General features: G+C 33.5%; 1 protein-coding gene across 1 annotated transcript; it reads left to right on the top strand.

The window, feature by feature from the left end:
- Window positions 1-3,761: 3,761 nt before the first annotated feature.
- LOC130218558 (uncharacterized) lies at window positions 3,762-7,807 on the top strand. The gene is made up of 5 exons (XM_056450773.1): window positions 3,762-3,937; window positions 5,536-5,644; window positions 6,350-6,469; window positions 6,934-7,012; window positions 7,099-7,807. Exons 1-5 carry the CDS (start codon window positions 3,840-3,842, stop codon window positions 7,188-7,190), a joined length of 498 nt encoding a protein of 165 aa, XP_056306748.1. The 5' UTR covers window positions 3,762-3,839; the 3' UTR covers window positions 7,191-7,807.
- Window positions 7,808-13,222: the final 5,415 nt, after the last annotated feature.

Here is a 13,222-nt window from a genome sequence, read left to right as displayed (position 1 = left end):
TGTAATCAGGCCACAATTGCACATCACAGGTGAACAATAAAAGAGCAATACACTGTGACAAAACCCCTTTAAGCCAAAGCTGATGACAGTTTCACGTGAGGGGGACTGAAACAATTCATTAAACTGAAAATCCCTGCTATATGGGCTGCACAGCAGATTAATGGAAAACTGCAAATAATTACACATAACAGCATCTCTGACAACGAGTGCAGATGGATGGATGGATTTATTTATTGATGGATGATAGGATTGATGGATTTATTAATAGACAGATGAGTGGATGGATGAATGTATTAAATAGATAGATGAATGGATTTATTTATTGATGGATGAATGGATTGATGGATTTATTAAGAAAAAAATAGATGGATGGATGGATGGATTCATGAATAGACAAAAATGGATGGATTTAATAATAGACAGAGATGTGTGGGTGGATGGATGAATGTATTAGGTTGATAGATGGATGGACGGATGGATTCATTGATAGGTGGATGGATGTATGAATGGTTTCATTTATAGGTTTCATTGCTATTTGTAGACAAAATAGATGGATGGATTTAATAATAGACAGAGATGGGTGGGTGGAGGATGGATGAATTTATTAAGTAGATGGATGGAGAGATGGATGGATTTATTTATTGATGGATGAATGGATTGATGGATTTGTTAAGAAAAAAGATAGATGGATTGACGCATTTATTAATAGGCAAAATTAGATGGATGGATTTATTACAGAGATGGGTGGGTGGATAGATGAATTTATTAAGAAGATGGAAAGATGGACGGATGGATTCATTGATAGGATTCATTGGATTTGTAGACAACAATGGATGGTTTAAATATTAGAGATGAATGGATGGATGGATGGATGAATTTATTAAGTAGATAGGTGGATGGATAGATGGATTCATTGATAGGATTCATTGCATTCATAGACAAAAATAGATGGATGGATTTATTAATAGACAGAGATGGGTTGGTGGGTGGATGGATGAATATATATTAAGTAGATGGATGAATGGATTGATGGATTTATTAAAAAAATAGATGGATAGATGGATTCATGAATAGACAAAAATGGATGGATTTATTAATTGACAGAGATGGGTGGGTGGGTGTTAGGATGGATGAATTTATTAAGTGGATGAATGGATAGATGGATGGATTTATTTATTGATGGATGAATGGATTGATGGATTTATTAAGAAAAAAGATAGATGGATTTTTTTTAATAGACAAAAATAGATGGATGGATTTATTAATAGACAGAGATGGGTTGGTGGATGGATTGATGAATTTATTAAGTAGATGGATGGATGAATGGATGGATGGATAGATTCAAAGAGGATATAAAGTCACAATAACCTTTTTTATGTTTTTATTCAGTTACAAACATAATAAACATAAAAATATTTAAATCCTGGACAATAAAAGTAGACTGTCACATTTACTGCTTGACTTTCTGAAACCTCAAGGTCTTACGGCAAAACTGCGAGAGAGCCGTCAGGAAGATTATGCAGATGACAGTGTGTCAGTTTCTCCAAAAATAACCTTTTTTGCTTCTTCCTCTCGTCTTCTGGTGAGTTCACACTGCTGTTTACTTCACTTCTTCATCAGCTTCAGTGCAGCATCAGGACAGCAGCTCCAGGCCTCAGAACACAACATGTTGTTCCTGACCAGAATGGAGAAAGTCACTTACTGTGAGACGTGTGATGCTGCAGATCGGCCTCGAGGAGGAGTGTGTGAGGTCAGAGGAATATGATACGACTTTTTAAAGAGAGCTCAGTGTACAGCTAGCTACCAGTTTGTGCAATAGATTGTAAAATACAACATTATTAAGGGGGAAAACGCTTTTTTGGTTGATATAGAAATTGTGTAAAAATGCACTGATATCTGTATGCTCATATTTTCCCAATTATTTAACAATCAAAAATTTTCAAAGAATTACATCTATATGTTATTCTATGAACTACACTCTCATTCTGGCATAATAGTCAAGGAACTTTACTGCCATACCATAACTGCAACAGGCGCAATGATATTACACAGAATGTCCGCTGGGTCTTAAAAACTCTTACTTTTCAAAAACTAAATTTTAGGCATTAAAAAGTCTTAAATTCACAGAAATTTTGTCTTGTAGGTCCTAAATAACTGTAAACAAGCCTTAATTTTCCTATGTCTGTGTAAAGCTATCCAATCAGACCAACGCGCATCCAATCACCAACAATCCATCCATCTCGATAGAACTTTAAACTAGGGTTGTGCCAATAGACAATATTATATCAAATCACTATATAATTTATGTCAATAACAATGACAAGCTCTGGACATTTTTACTCTATATGGATCTAAGAGCCAATCACACAGCAGAAATGTACAACAATGGGAATCTAAAAGTGTGTTGATATTAGAGATGTACCGAATTGTTGGCCACCGAAAACGTATCGGTCGAAAATATTAAGCCATTCAATGGACCCTCTAATTTTTGTAGCTTCAGTAATTGTTGGGGTACTCTTTTAAATCTGGAAGCATTATCAGCTTATATCCAGGGTTTCCGTGGGGTCTTAAAAAGTCTTAAAATGTCCTAAATTTCAAAACCTAAATTTTAGGCCTTAAAAAGTCTTAAATTCACTGACATATTGGGTTGTAGGTCTTAAATTGTTTTAAACAGGTCTTAATTTTGCTTTGTACTTGTACTCAATTTGGGCCAATGTCGATCTACTGACCAACAGCGCATAAAACCTTATTTTTTTATTTAAGTTTTTTATTGCTAAGAGTTTACAACAGTTATTAGACATTTTTACAGCAAACTAAAATCCATAATCGAGGGGAAAAAACAATTACACAATACCTTATGACAATACTGGGCCATTAGAAAAAATGTTAACCCTGTATGAGTCTAAAATTTTATTCTTTAAAAGGGTATTAAAAAGTCTTAAATTTGACTTTGTGATACCGGCAGAAAACCTGTGGTGATCACTGGTGATTTTAACAGAGATTTTCTTACATAGGAGAGATGAAAAGGTCTGTATTATTTTCCATTAGAAAACCTTTAATGCTAACTTGGGTTGGTTAATCATGTCTTAGCTAGTCACATGGTGTTTTTTAATAGTGTGTACTGCCATAGAGGCAGCTTTATCATTAGCCGTCATGCTTTTTAGGCAAAAGGTTTCAGGCTTGCCTTCAGTAGGCTTTGCTGGTTGTGCAAGTGAAGGGCTTGGTGCTTGGAACTACTTTTAGACACTTAATAATATTATTGTGCCTGCTGCAGCCATGGTACAGCAGCAAATTCCCTTGATTATTACGGCAGAATGAAAGTAGCCCCTAGTCATTTGTAGCCTATCTAGAAAATAGCAACTTTTTATTTTCTGTTGGTCTTAGTAGCCTACACAATGTAACTACAGAACAGTCAAGCTTTGAATAGGAAAATAATCTAAACTCTTTGGTTATTTTTGAATGAGATGCAAATGGTCTAGTCTGATTTAATGATTTATGCTAAGCTATGCTAAAAAGGCTCCCGTCATTCATAAATTGTCTAAGTCAACTGTTTAACTGTTGTAAAATGAGCAGAGTGGACTGTTCCTTTAATTCTATGTCTACAACTCATAACAAACTGTAATCTATCTGAATTCACTCAGACTTATTCTTGAGCTCAGTGTTCAAACACCCCGTAGGCCTGTTTCTTTTTTGAGAGCTCACTTGATGGTCTAATTAAATTAGTCAATTTTCCTTTCAGCCTCACTCATGACCGTCCTGTGATTCTGTTCATGTCCTGTTAAAACCTCTCGAAAACTTTCCAGCACTCTTTAGCTGCAGCTTTGAGAACGGGAATCATCATGCATTTCTCTGATTTGCTCTTTATTTGTATTGTGGCATTGGGAACATCTGAACTGAGCTCTGCAGGACCTCTTCATGCACAGTGCAAAGTCGAGTGGTGAAGTATCATCATTTGTATCACTTTTTAACAATGTGTACTCTTGTAGAAATATTTAAACAGTTAATCAATAGTTCAGGCTAATGTTATTTATTTTGTGTAGATTTTACAATGTTGTATAGTGTATTTAATAATCGAATAAGACTTTTATATTACCATGTATATGTGTGTGCATGTGTGTATTAAAAGCTACACACACAAATAATTTTATATGTATATATAAATCGCACTGTTTTCTATATGGCAAAATATGCATATATTTGATTATAATATTTAAATAAAGTTAAATGTATATTATTTCTATTAGTCAGAATTATGTATAATTATAATTCATTTTATTTGTTTTTACGCTATCCCATGACCATTCCAGATCAATACTAAGATTTGTAAGCAAAAGTATCATAAAACATACAGTATATAAAGTATTATACAGAAAAATATCATGTTTTTATCTTTTTATGTCACAATATTTGGAGTGTGTAATCTTTTAAAGTGCACCTATGATGGAAATCATATTTTGAAAGCTGTTTGGACAGAACTGAGTGTAGGTATAGTGTGTCCACTGTCATATTGGGTTATATAAAGACAATAAGCCTCCTTTTTTTTTAATTCCTGACATAAAATAGGACCCAAATCCCTCCCATTTTGAGGCCAACCGCAACGTGATGGTGCGGTTTCCTCACTTACCGATTTGATTGACAACCGCGTCCACGTGTTAACATGTCTCCGTAGTAACACGTATAATCATATCAACAAGACAGGATGTGCACAAAGCAACTAGGATTAAAAGATCTGTTCTACTCACTGTGATCATCAAGCATCATCAAATGTGATCAAGAATGAATTTTACAAGTTTAAAACGTGTTGAAAACAGTGCATGTTTGTAATGAATTACAGCGATTTTATCATCTTTATCACCACAGCCGCATGTCAATACAATTATAAAAGACGATTCGATCCTGGTTTGTGGACATTAAATCAGGTTTATTTTGTTTATTTTATATTGACATAGCGGATATCCATATAGCAGTGTATATTAATGTGTATCCTGTCACATTTGCTATGCAAAAACAGTGCAAAGTTAAATGTGTGCACTGTAAATGTGTGTGTGCTCGTGTGTGAACTTTGTAACAACATTGTGTGTGACTCATTGCAGAAACTCCACAACAAATACATCAAATAATCATTGGTAAAGTTCCTACTGTAGTATTTCTCACAAACGTTACGTGAGATCTGCTTCCTTCATGTCTGTCACTGTGCTGTTTATCTGACAGAGATTGAGGCACACTCTGACAGGCATGTGGCAACGGTGGGTGGGGAGAACTAGCATTAAAGGCACAGGCAACAAAAACAGCTACATTACGTTCAAAGCAGAAAATTCTAATGTTCTGAAAGGTATAATAAATAATTTGATGGGTGTTTTGAGTTGAAACTTTACAGACACACTCTGGAGACACAAAAGACTTAAATCTTGAAAAGGGAGCAAAATAAGTGCTCTTTAATGCTTAACATTTATTAATAAGCTTATTTTTCCACTAGGTGGCAGCATCGGTAGAGTTTCAGTCATACGTAAGCTTAACTGTGTTTTGTATTCCCAGGTACTTCAGTCTGCCTTGCAGGAGTGTGTCTGAATCTCTGGTCACACAGATCAAGAAGTGGAGGACATTCTCAACCTGCGCCACAGGAGGAGAAAAATGTCTCTACAAGGTGTGTTTCTTGATATAATGAGATGTGTTAATCAATCGATTTATATCAGTTTCCACCTTTTTCGGAAGTAGGCTCATCCTAAATGTCCCCTCGAGTTATACAGTGGAGTTTTACCAATTTTAAATCCATTCATTTGATTACCAGGTCTGGCGAGAGCACTTTTTAGCTTAGCTTAGCATAGACAATTGAATCAGATTAGACCATTAGCATCTAGATAAACATTAAAAAAAAAAGAATTTTGATCATTTTCCTATTTAAAGCTTCACTTCTGTAGTTACATCATGTACTAAAACTGATGGAAAGTAAAAATTTGCTATTTTTTAGGCTGATATGACTAGGAACTATACTCTCAGTCTAGCATAATAATCAAAGAAATTCTGCCGTACCAAGACTGCAGCTGATGTAATGATAATACTCAACGACAATAATAATACGCAGCACCTGAAAACAGACTCAGCAAGGGAATTAGGAAAATTAATAAAACTTTTTTTGAATTTTGTTTGTGAGATGCTAATGGTCCAATCTGATTCAATGATTTATGCTAAGCTAAGCTAAAAGTGCTCCCGCTAGACACAGAGATCGACTGAATGGATTGAAAAATGGTACAACTGAACTGTTTAACTGGAAGTTGTAAGATTACTTAAAAAAATAAGCTTCTTTAAGTATATGAATATGAATATTTAGCATCTTTTCTCTGTCATGTAGTTGCAGTCAGCATCGACGCACTTCATATCCGCCAAACACACAACGCCAGTGAAGAAATATGTTGATGACATCAACTTCAGACTCACCTCTTACGGGTTTTTTACACACTGTCATGTATCTGTAAGTCTAACTATAATGTAGACCAGGGGTGTCCAAACTCAGATTTTAGCTCCAACCCTAATCAAACACATCTAAAACAGCTAATCAAGCTCTAACTAGATATACTAGAACAGGGGTCACCAATCTCGTTCCTGGAGGTCCGGTGCCCTGCAGGGTTTAGCTCAAACTTACCTCAACACACCTGCTTGGGTGTTTCAAGTATACCTAATAAGACCTTGATTAGCTTGTTCAGGTGTGTTTGATTAAGGTTGGAGCTAAAATCTGCTGGACACCGGCCCTCCAGGAAAAAGTTTGGTGATCCCTGTACTAGAAGCTTCCTGGCAGGTGTGTTGAAGCAAGTTGGAGCTAAGCTATGCAGGACACTGACCCTCCAGGACCAAGTTTGGACACCCCTGATGTAGACCAACAACTAAGTGACTTATTTATACACAACAAATAATCTTTTGAACTTATTCCGCATGCAGGCCATGTCAGTGTCAGAGACCTGGTATGCCATCACTGATCACGGCACCAACTACTGTAACCTCTACAACTTGATTGAAGGTAAAACTGGTCCAACAATGAATATCAGATTGCTTTTGATTAAAATGACATGAATGTGTTGAGTCTTATTATGTGTGTGTGTGCAGGAAGTGGATTGTCTGAAGCTCCAGGATATAAAGAAATCACCAGTGACTTCCTATGCACTCAGCGCTCATCTGCTAACTGCACCATTTACTGAGACATCTTTATATATATTTTTATATAATTTCTGGACGTTTGTACCTATAGTCTAGTAGAATTAGAAACTTAGGCCATGTATAATAATCGTAAAATTGAAAATAAAATTACTTTTAACCAACTTACAGTTTATAAAATAAAATTAGTCTGTTTTAAATGTGCTGTTTATATATACACACACACATTGCTGTAAACCCTAGAGATGGTTGTGCATGAAAGTCCCAGTAGATCAGCAGTTTCTAAAATAATCAGACTAAAGTCGCTTAATTCACCTTTCTTCCCCATTCTGATGCTTTTAAACTGCAGAAGATCGTCTTGACCAAGTCTACATGCCTAAATGCATTGAGTTGCTGCCATGTGATTGGCTGATTAGAAATTTGCAGTTGGACAGGTGTACCTAATAAAGTGGCCGGTCAGTGTATTATTATAATTTTTTTTGTTATTTTGGTGATTTGACTTGCATACATTTTTAAATCACTTTTGATTAAAAAACTCTGCCAAATTAATAAATCTAAATTTATTTTGTCTCATTTAATGTTGTTTCAAACAACTAAACCAAACAGCTAATTTTTATTTTAATGTTGTAGCAAAGATTGTGGAGCAGATCTATTACTGACAATGAACAAAATGTTTATTAACTATAAAAAAGATTAATGAATACTGTAACAAATGTATTATCAATGTTAATATGTCGTAGTAAATGATGGGTAATGCATTAATAATTGATAATTAGCATATAAAATATGCGACAATCTATATGTCACTGTCAATTTTTTATATAAAAGTTTTCAATTTTACTTTAAAAATTGATTATTATCTTGGTGTAAACAAACATATGTTACAATTCCTGCTCTTAATCTTTTAATTTGTCACAGTTTTCAATAGAAAATACAGGAAACTGCCCTCATCTTATTTGGGTCCTATCTTATTTTTAATGGTCTTCCTTCATTTACTTACAGTACTGAACTAATAATGGCTCATGAATCAAAGTATCTTCTAATGTTATCCTTTTTTACCACTCCAGAAGACTAGACTTTTGTGCTTCTGCTCTATATTTTTCTCCTCATTCAGTCCGGATGACTGTGACATTTCATATGCTGTCCTTAGCACAATGTTTGGAGACAAATATAGCAGTTCTCAGTGGTGTTATGCACGGACATTGTTCTCTCTAAGGGCAGCAATATGCTCGGGAGGGTGAAGACATCCATCATGGTTGTCTTTTACTCTCATCAGCGCGGTCCTTCTGCCGTATCGAGTCAATCTCTGGGCCGCCTGCAGCAGCGCTCAGTCACCGGTAGAGAGAGCTGATGCCAAGCGTTTGTACAGCCTACAACATTTAATGAGTGTTTTAAGACATTATTTTGGCCTTTTTATTAAGTGTTTTGTTTTTAATGTAAAGAAAACATGCAAAATACTATTTGAAGCGTTTTACATAAACGTGAAACGATTACATATTTGCATATTTATACATAGTCTAGCATGTTGGAAACCCTGTAGTAAAGAAAATTTACAATTCGTAATCAATCTGGAACCATGGTGAAAATTTCATGTTTTTGTTTTTACCATATTCACCTGTAGTGCATCAAAATGATTATAAATAGCTTGAATTTCTTGCTGTGTTTGTTTGTATAATATATTTTATTTTAAAACGTTCCTTTTGCTCTTCCACATTGGTCAAAATAATTGAAGGGTCCAATCAAACAAAGTAGGAGGAGTTTTATTTTTTAGCTGCACGAATTCCCGCGCGACAGTTTCAACGTTTGAAGAGTCTGAGGTGAGATGTCGGTTGCAATATATTGAATATTTATCAACTGTTTTATGATAGGAGTATAACACATTAGCAGGTAATAGCTTACTTTACAAACTGCTGCCTTTTACTTTTGAAATCCGCTATATTATCGTCATAAAATATAGATTTATTTTTGAATAGCCTATAATTAGGGTCAGCCAGCTATGAAACATGTGTTTTCAAAATTATGCACACATTACATCAACACTGTATCGAATGAGAAACGTGTTGAATGTTTTTATAGGTGAATGTTTTTATTTTTACCATGTTTTTTGTGTATTTATTGCAGCTTTTGTAAAATTAGACTCACATAGACCACATAAAAATATGAATTTTTTTTTACAGTATCAATGAGGAAATTAATTTAATATACAGTGCTCAGCATAATTAAGTACAGCCCATTTTGAAAATGAATATTTGTATCCATTTCTTAGTGAATATAGGCAATGTATTTTGGTGCATTTAAACAAAACAGATCTATTGAACAGATTTATTTATTAAAATAATATTTTAGTCACCAAACATATTTAGAAATTGAAAGAGAATACAGTTAAATTTAAGCAAAATATTGCAAAACCTACAAAATTTCAACTAAATTTTTCAATTATTCTTTACTTCTCAATTATTTTTTTACTTCTAAAATTTTTATTTAATATTTTTCTATAACTTATCAATTTGGCTGTACTAGTTTTTGGACTGTTATTGTAAGTTATTTTGTTAGATAAGCTCTAGATTTGGCTTCAGTACTTACTAATCTAATGTATATGCACATATATAATACTGTATATAATGCTTACTATTAAAAATATGAATATAAAAAAGGTTTGTGAAGGGGTATACTTATATATGCTGTGTATCAGTATATGACATTTAGTAGAACATCTGAGAACATTTCTAACATAAAAAAAATTCTAAAAAGAACACATTAAAATGAAAGACCAATCAATCTGTCATGCTGCAATGGTTTGCCAATACGTTTAAAAAATGAAATTATTCAGAAAAATATGGAAGATACAGAAAATGTTAAATTCACAAATATTCTTTGAAGCACATTTAAGCACTGTAAAAATGCTGGGTTCCACACAATCAATTTGTGTTAAAACAACATGAAGAAATGAAGTTAACTTGTTTGTTTTTACATATTTAAGTGGATTGAACATAAAACAATTATGTTGTCTTCCACAAAACCTTGAGAATTGTGTTTTTTCAGCTCATTTTAAATAAGTAGTTTGAACAGACAGTAAATGTTTTTGAGTGAGTTTATAGACAATGTCAAAGTACAAGGTACTCTATACACTGGTCTAAAATAACCGAAACATAAAGAGGTTTACATTTTTATTAATTATATTCTTTATAAAATATGCAGTTGAAGTCAGAATTATTAATTATTATTAATTACCTGAATTATTAACCCCCCTGTTTATTTTTCCCCCAATTTCTGTTTAATGGAGAGAAGATTTTTTTTTCAACACATTTCTAAACATAATAGTTTTAATAACTGATTTATTTTATCTTTGCCATGATGACAGTGAATAATATTTGACTATATATTTTTCAAGACACTTCTATACAGCTTAAAGTGACATTTAAAGGCTTAACTAGGTTAATTAGGTTAACTAGGCAGGTTAGGGTAATTAGGCACGTTGTATAATGAGGGTTTGTTCTGTAGACAATCGAAGAAAAAAAATCGCTTAAAGGGGCTAATAATTTTGACCTTAAAATGGTTTTTAAAAAATTAAAAACTGGTTTTAATCTAGCCGAAATAAAACAAATAAGACTTTCTCCAGAAGAAAAAATATTATCAGACATACTGTGAAAATTTTCTTGCTCTGTTAAACATCATTTGGGAAATATTTAAAAAAGAAAAAAATCAAAGGTTTAAAAAGATTAAAATAACATTAAATGAGATAAATTACATTTAGACATTCAGATTTATTCATTTAGCATGAGGTTTTTGTCCGAAGTAATTTAAAAATGATGCAAGTCAAATCACTAGAAGAACAAAAATATGTAAATGTTGTGACAAGTCTCAGTTTGTCTAGCATATAGTGTACAAAATATTTATTAGGCTATTAGTTAGGTTATTAGTATTATATGTGTACATTTTATTAAACAAAAAGTCACATTTAAAGGCTTAATTGGGTTAACTAGGCATGATAGGGTAATTAGGTAAGTTATTGGTAACGATGGTTTGTTCTGTAGACTATCGAAAAAAATATATAGCTTAAAGAAGCGAGTAATTTTGATCTTGAAATGGTTTTGAAAAAATTTACCAAAATAAAGCAAATAAGACTTTCTCCAGAAGAAAAAATATTATCAGACATACTGTGAAAATTTCCTTGCTCTGTTAAACATAATTTGGGAAATATTTAAAAAAGAAAAAAAATCAAAGGGGGTTTAATAATTCTGATTTCAACTAATACAAAAACAATGTGATTGTGTTGAGAGTTCATGAAAGCGATTGGACAGTCTCCTGAGTGAAAGACTGAAATGGTCCCTCTCAGGTGTGAGACGTTTAAGTAGCAGAAAGAAGAAAGGTACTCCATTACATCCCAGAATATTGCAGAGATTTTTCACATTTACCGAACCATTACTGTAGACTGAGAGACACTGTATTAAATAATGTCACACTGGAACCCACACAAGCCTTTTATAAAACTGCAGAATCTGTGCCATGAGGATTATACAAAGCTATATCTGTAAATAAGCAATACAAAATTAGTATTATAGGATGCATATTAGCTTGAATTAACATTTCATTGAAGCTCATCTGATTATCTGTTTGGTCGCTGTTCTTCTTTTTGTTTTTGTATGGTTATTTCCACACTGGGAGCATTTTGAATGTCTCCCAGAACAGAGTTAGTGGGATTTAACCAGTCTAGCCCTCAACGTTACGAAGTATATCATTGATGAAAGGGTGCACAATCCTTTCAAAACCAATTAAAGAGGCCTTAGCCCGCAGCGGTGGTGAGCGAAGGGCTGACAGGAGACCACAGAGGAACTCAAGGAGGTAATCAGTGCCTTGCTTTTGAACAATATTGAAAAGCACAACAATATCACACAATAAATCACGGTGAGTTGTGCAGGTTTTCAAGGACAAACGGGTCATCTCCTTAAATACACCTTGTGACATGTTCACCTTTCTGTCGGCTGTCAGATTGTTTTCTTATTTACTGTGTGTGTCAATAGTAGCTATATTGTGGATTTCAGTAGCGGTGCTGTTTTTTATTGATTACAGGAATAGTTCACCCCAAAATTTGAATAATGACATTATTTACTCTGCTATTTTCTATGTTGTATAATACTTATCATCATTTTCATTACCTTTTTTTCATTACTGAATTAATAATTACTGTTAAGTTAACTTTGTGTTCAATTTAGTATTTCTGTATTGTTTAGATATTCTATAGAGTCATGTGACCATAGTGTATAAACTAACTCCAGACACACCTTAACTTCCTGATGGAGGCAAGTGTTTGCCAAAATGCGTTGGTGCAGTTTTTATGGAATAGCCATGTTAATAAAGGCTTTTTCGAGTGTCTTGAATTTATAATTTGTCTGATTATTACTCTGCCTCTGCTTATTCAAAACCTGGTTGAGTTTCTTTTTTTCTCTTCTCACAAAAGAAGATATTTTGAAGAATGTTGGAAACTGGTAGCCATTGATTTTTGTAATATTTTATTTATTCTAGGAATGTCGGGTTAGCGGTTTTCACCATTCTTCAAATTACCTTCTTTTGTGTTCGGCTAATTGCTCTGTAAAGTAATTTTTTGGGGGATGAACTTTTAATTTAATAATGCTAAATCCAATAAAGTTAACTTATTGTATTTCAGAAATCAAATTGTGCTTATTTTGTGTTCACAGGTCAATCAGAGACTTCAGGCATACAAAGATGGAGACATAAGTTTACATACGAATGAAAGAAATGGATCGCAACAGGCAGATTCTGGAGGTAAATACTCTATTCGTTTTCACTATTTAGATATTTGTTTTAACTGTAATATAACCTTTAAAGTCAGCAGAAGTCAGTGACTTATTTTAATTAATTAGCCTCCATGTTCACTGTTCCAAAATAGTCAAAATAGTTTCTTAAAATAAAATATATTGTGTTCAATTCGGAAAAAAGTTGTTGTTTTATACCCAGACATTTCAAAACAACATCAGTGCTTCCTCTAGGATTTTTTCCAGCTGTGGTGGCAGGCCTTTTACAAAGATCTTCCAACTACCTGTGGCGTTATTTCAAT

Source organism: Danio aesculapii, chromosome 24 (assembly GCF_903798145.1).
Source record: "Danio aesculapii chromosome 24, fDanAes4.1, whole genome shotgun sequence".
Lineage (NCBI taxonomy): Eukaryota > Metazoa > Chordata > Actinopteri > Cypriniformes > Danionidae > Danio > Danio aesculapii.
The sequence above is the reverse complement of the archived record's forward strand: the minus strand, read 5'-3'. Positions and strand labels throughout refer to the sequence as shown.